Source organism: Triticum urartu, chromosome 5A (genome assembly GCF_056163025.1).
Source record: "Triticum urartu cultivar PI428250 chromosome 5A, HENAU_Tu73, whole genome shotgun sequence".
In the NCBI taxonomy this organism is placed as follows: domain Eukaryota; kingdom Viridiplantae; phylum Streptophyta; class Magnoliopsida; order Poales; family Poaceae; genus Triticum; species Triticum urartu.
This window is the reverse complement of record NC_141877.1, coordinates 617,313,792-617,316,569: the sequence shown is the minus strand read 5'-3', so window position 1 is coordinate 617,316,569 and position 2,778 is coordinate 617,313,792. Positions and strand designations below refer to the sequence as shown.

The window sequence follows — 2,778 nt, the reverse complement described above, 5'->3', positions numbered from 1 at the left end:
GGGGGAAAGACCGTCCAGCCACGGGTCCAACCAGAAGCGGCAGGTGTTGCCATCACCAAGGATCCACGACGTGGATGCCCGGAAAAACTGAGTCACCTCAGGGTCGCGCGGGAGCTGTAAGTGCGCCCACGGCCGAGAGTGGTCAGTAGCCTGGAGCCAAAGCCAACGCGTCCGAAGCGAGATGCCAGTACGGTGAAAGTCACGGATGCCCAGACCCCCCAGCTTGATCGGGCGGCAAACCCGTGCCCAGCTAACTAGGCAAGAACCAGCGCGCGCGTCCTTCCTCCCATGCCAGAGGAAATCACAGAGGATACGATTGGCCTGCTTCAGGATGGCAGGGGAGAGGGCCATGGCGAGGAGCATGTGGACGGGCATAGCGCTCGGAACTTGATGAACCAAGTTGAGCCGCTCGCCGCGGTTGAGCAGAGCAGCTTTCCATGTAGCAAGCTTGCGACCAAGCTTCTCGATCAGGGGAAGCAGGTGGGCGATAGGAACTTTCCTGAGCGAGAGAGGGAGGCCTAGGTAGCGAATGGGGAAGGGCACCACCGGGCAGGCGAGGGCGGTGGTGACGTTGCTCGCAAAGCCGTCCGGGCACTGGATGAGGGCGGCCTGGCACTTCACGAAGTTAGTGCGCAAGCTCGAGGCAGCGCCGAAGCGCTCAAGCAGAGAGTTGATAGCAGAGAGCTCAGAATCGTCGGGGTGGCAAAAGATGATCACATCGTCAGCAAAGAGAGAGACGCTAGACGGGGCATGCCTGCGCGTCAGCCGCTTGATGATGCCGGACTGAACGACGAACTGGAGCAGCGTGTTGAGCGTGTTGATGACCAGCACGAACAGCATCGGGGAGACCGGATCCCCTTGGCGAAGACCCTGGCCGTGCGGAATCGGGGGGCCCGGCGTGCCATTGATCAGGATGCGCGTCGAGGCTGTTGAGATCAGAATGGAAAACCACTCACACCACCGCGGGCCAAATCCCATGTGTTGGAGCACCTGAAGCAGGAAGGGCTAGGAGACAGAGTCGAACGCTCGCGCGATATCCAGCTTGAGTAGCACACGGAGTTGCTTCAGTTGGTGCAGCTGCCTCGCGGTCTGCTGGACGAGGAGGAAGTTATCATGAACGCTCCGTCCCGAGATGAAGGCACTTTGGTTGGTGGAGATGAGTTCGCCGAGGCGTGGCGCCAAGCGGAGTGAAAGAACCTTAGCAAAGAGCTTCGCGATCAGATGGATGAGGCTGATCAGCCGATAATCAAAGAGGGAGGCGGCGTCGGGTCGCTTAGGAAGCAGAGTGATGTACGCCTCATTGAGCCGCTGGAAGGCCTGGCCATTTAGCGCGTAGAGCTTGTCGAAGACGTCGCAAAGGTCGTCTTTGATTATGTGCCAACACGAGCGTAGAAACTCGGCAGTGAATCCGTCGGGGTCGGGTGCCTTTCCAGCAGGGAGCCGCTTGATAGCCTCCCAGATTTCCGCCGACGAGAACGGGCGATCCAAGGCAGAGAGGTCGAAGGAGCGCTGGCCAATGGTTGCCAGGTCGAGGGTGAACCCGCGCGCGGCAGGGGCGCTGAGAACGGAGGAGAAGTGCGTGAACGCGGCCTGGGCTAGGTCCGCCTCACCTGACACGTGCACCCCATCCACAAGGAAGCTGAGGATGCGGTTCTTATTGCTACGGTGAGACGCCTGAATCTTGGAGATGGCGGCAGCAGCTTCGCCAGCCCGAAGCCAGCGCAACCGGGCACGCTGGCGGGCGATCGACCGCTCGAGGGAGGCCAACCCGAGGTATTTATGCTTGAGCTGCCGGCGGAGCCAGGTCTCGGGGGGGGGGGGGGGGAAGGCGGCGAGTGTCTTGAGCCTCGTCAAGCTTGGCGATGAGCTCGCGGGCAACCCCAAGCTGAGCAGTAAGATTGGAGGCGAAGCGAGAGCTCCATCTTTGGAGGCTGCGCGCGGTGGCCCTGAGGCGAGCAAAGATGCGCCTGAACAGGTCGAGCTCCGGGGCCGTGGAATGGCCACTCTCCCCCACAACTTCACCCCCCATCGGAGCACGCGCATTGCCAAGGCTGACCGGGGTCTTGATTCGGAATCCAAGGCCAAGCGTGTACTCCTCCTCCGCTTGGGTCTCATCAAGGACGACGAGCCGCTCTCTGGCGAGGTCATGGTCAAGTACAACAAGCTGTTCGAGCAGCCCCTAGCTGTGGATGTGGTTCGCGCGTTCGCCGAATTCTACGGATGGCAGGTGCCCCAGTCCGTCCTCGATGGCATCCTTTCGCCTCACCCCCTGCCATGCCCTTCTGCGGCATGAGTGCGACGCCCGTTGTCGCCTTCCAGCCCCCCCCCCATCTTTTCTTATGGAAGACAACCTTAGAGTTATTTTCTGGAACGTGCGCGGGCTCAATAATGCGGCCAAGCGCGCGGCTGTCCGGCCTGTTATTGCCTCGGCCTCCCCCTGTATTGTTTGTCTCCAGGAATCTAAACTCGCTTTGGTCTCGTCGGTGCTTGTTTGCGAGACCCTCGGCCCTGCCTTTGACAAATTCTTCTGGTTGCCCGCGGAGGGCACGCGCGGCGGCATCATCTTAGCGTGGAATAGTGATCGGGTCGCCCTGTCGAACCCGTCCATTGGAGATCACCACATCTCTGCCGTAGTCACCGCCACCGCTGGTGGCGCCCACTGATGGATCACTGGCGTTTATGGCCCCCAAGGGGACGATGCTAAGCTGGCTTTCCTTACCGAGCTTCAACAGCTCCGATCTACTATGGCCGGGCCCTGGCTTTTGGGTGGTGATTTTA

The 2,778-nt window shown here is 60.8% G+C and overlaps 1 protein-coding gene across 1 annotated transcript; it reads right to left on the bottom strand.

Annotated features, from left to right (window-relative positions):
* Positions 1–1,005: 1,005 nt before the first annotated feature.
* Positions 1,006–2,043, bottom strand: LOC147973395 (uncharacterized). The gene has a single exon (XM_087524671.1). The coding sequence runs from the start codon at positions 2,041–2,043 to the stop codon at positions 1,006–1,008; it is 1,038 nt and encodes a 345-aa protein (XP_087380797.1).
* Positions 2,044–2,778: the final 735 nt, after the last annotated feature.

Bases quoted from the DNA above. Each gene is read 5' to 3' on its own strand.
- LOC147973395 (XM_087524671.1), bottom strand. From the start codon at position 2,043: ATGCGCGTGCTCCGATGGGGGGTGAAGTTGTGGGGGAGAGTGGCCATT.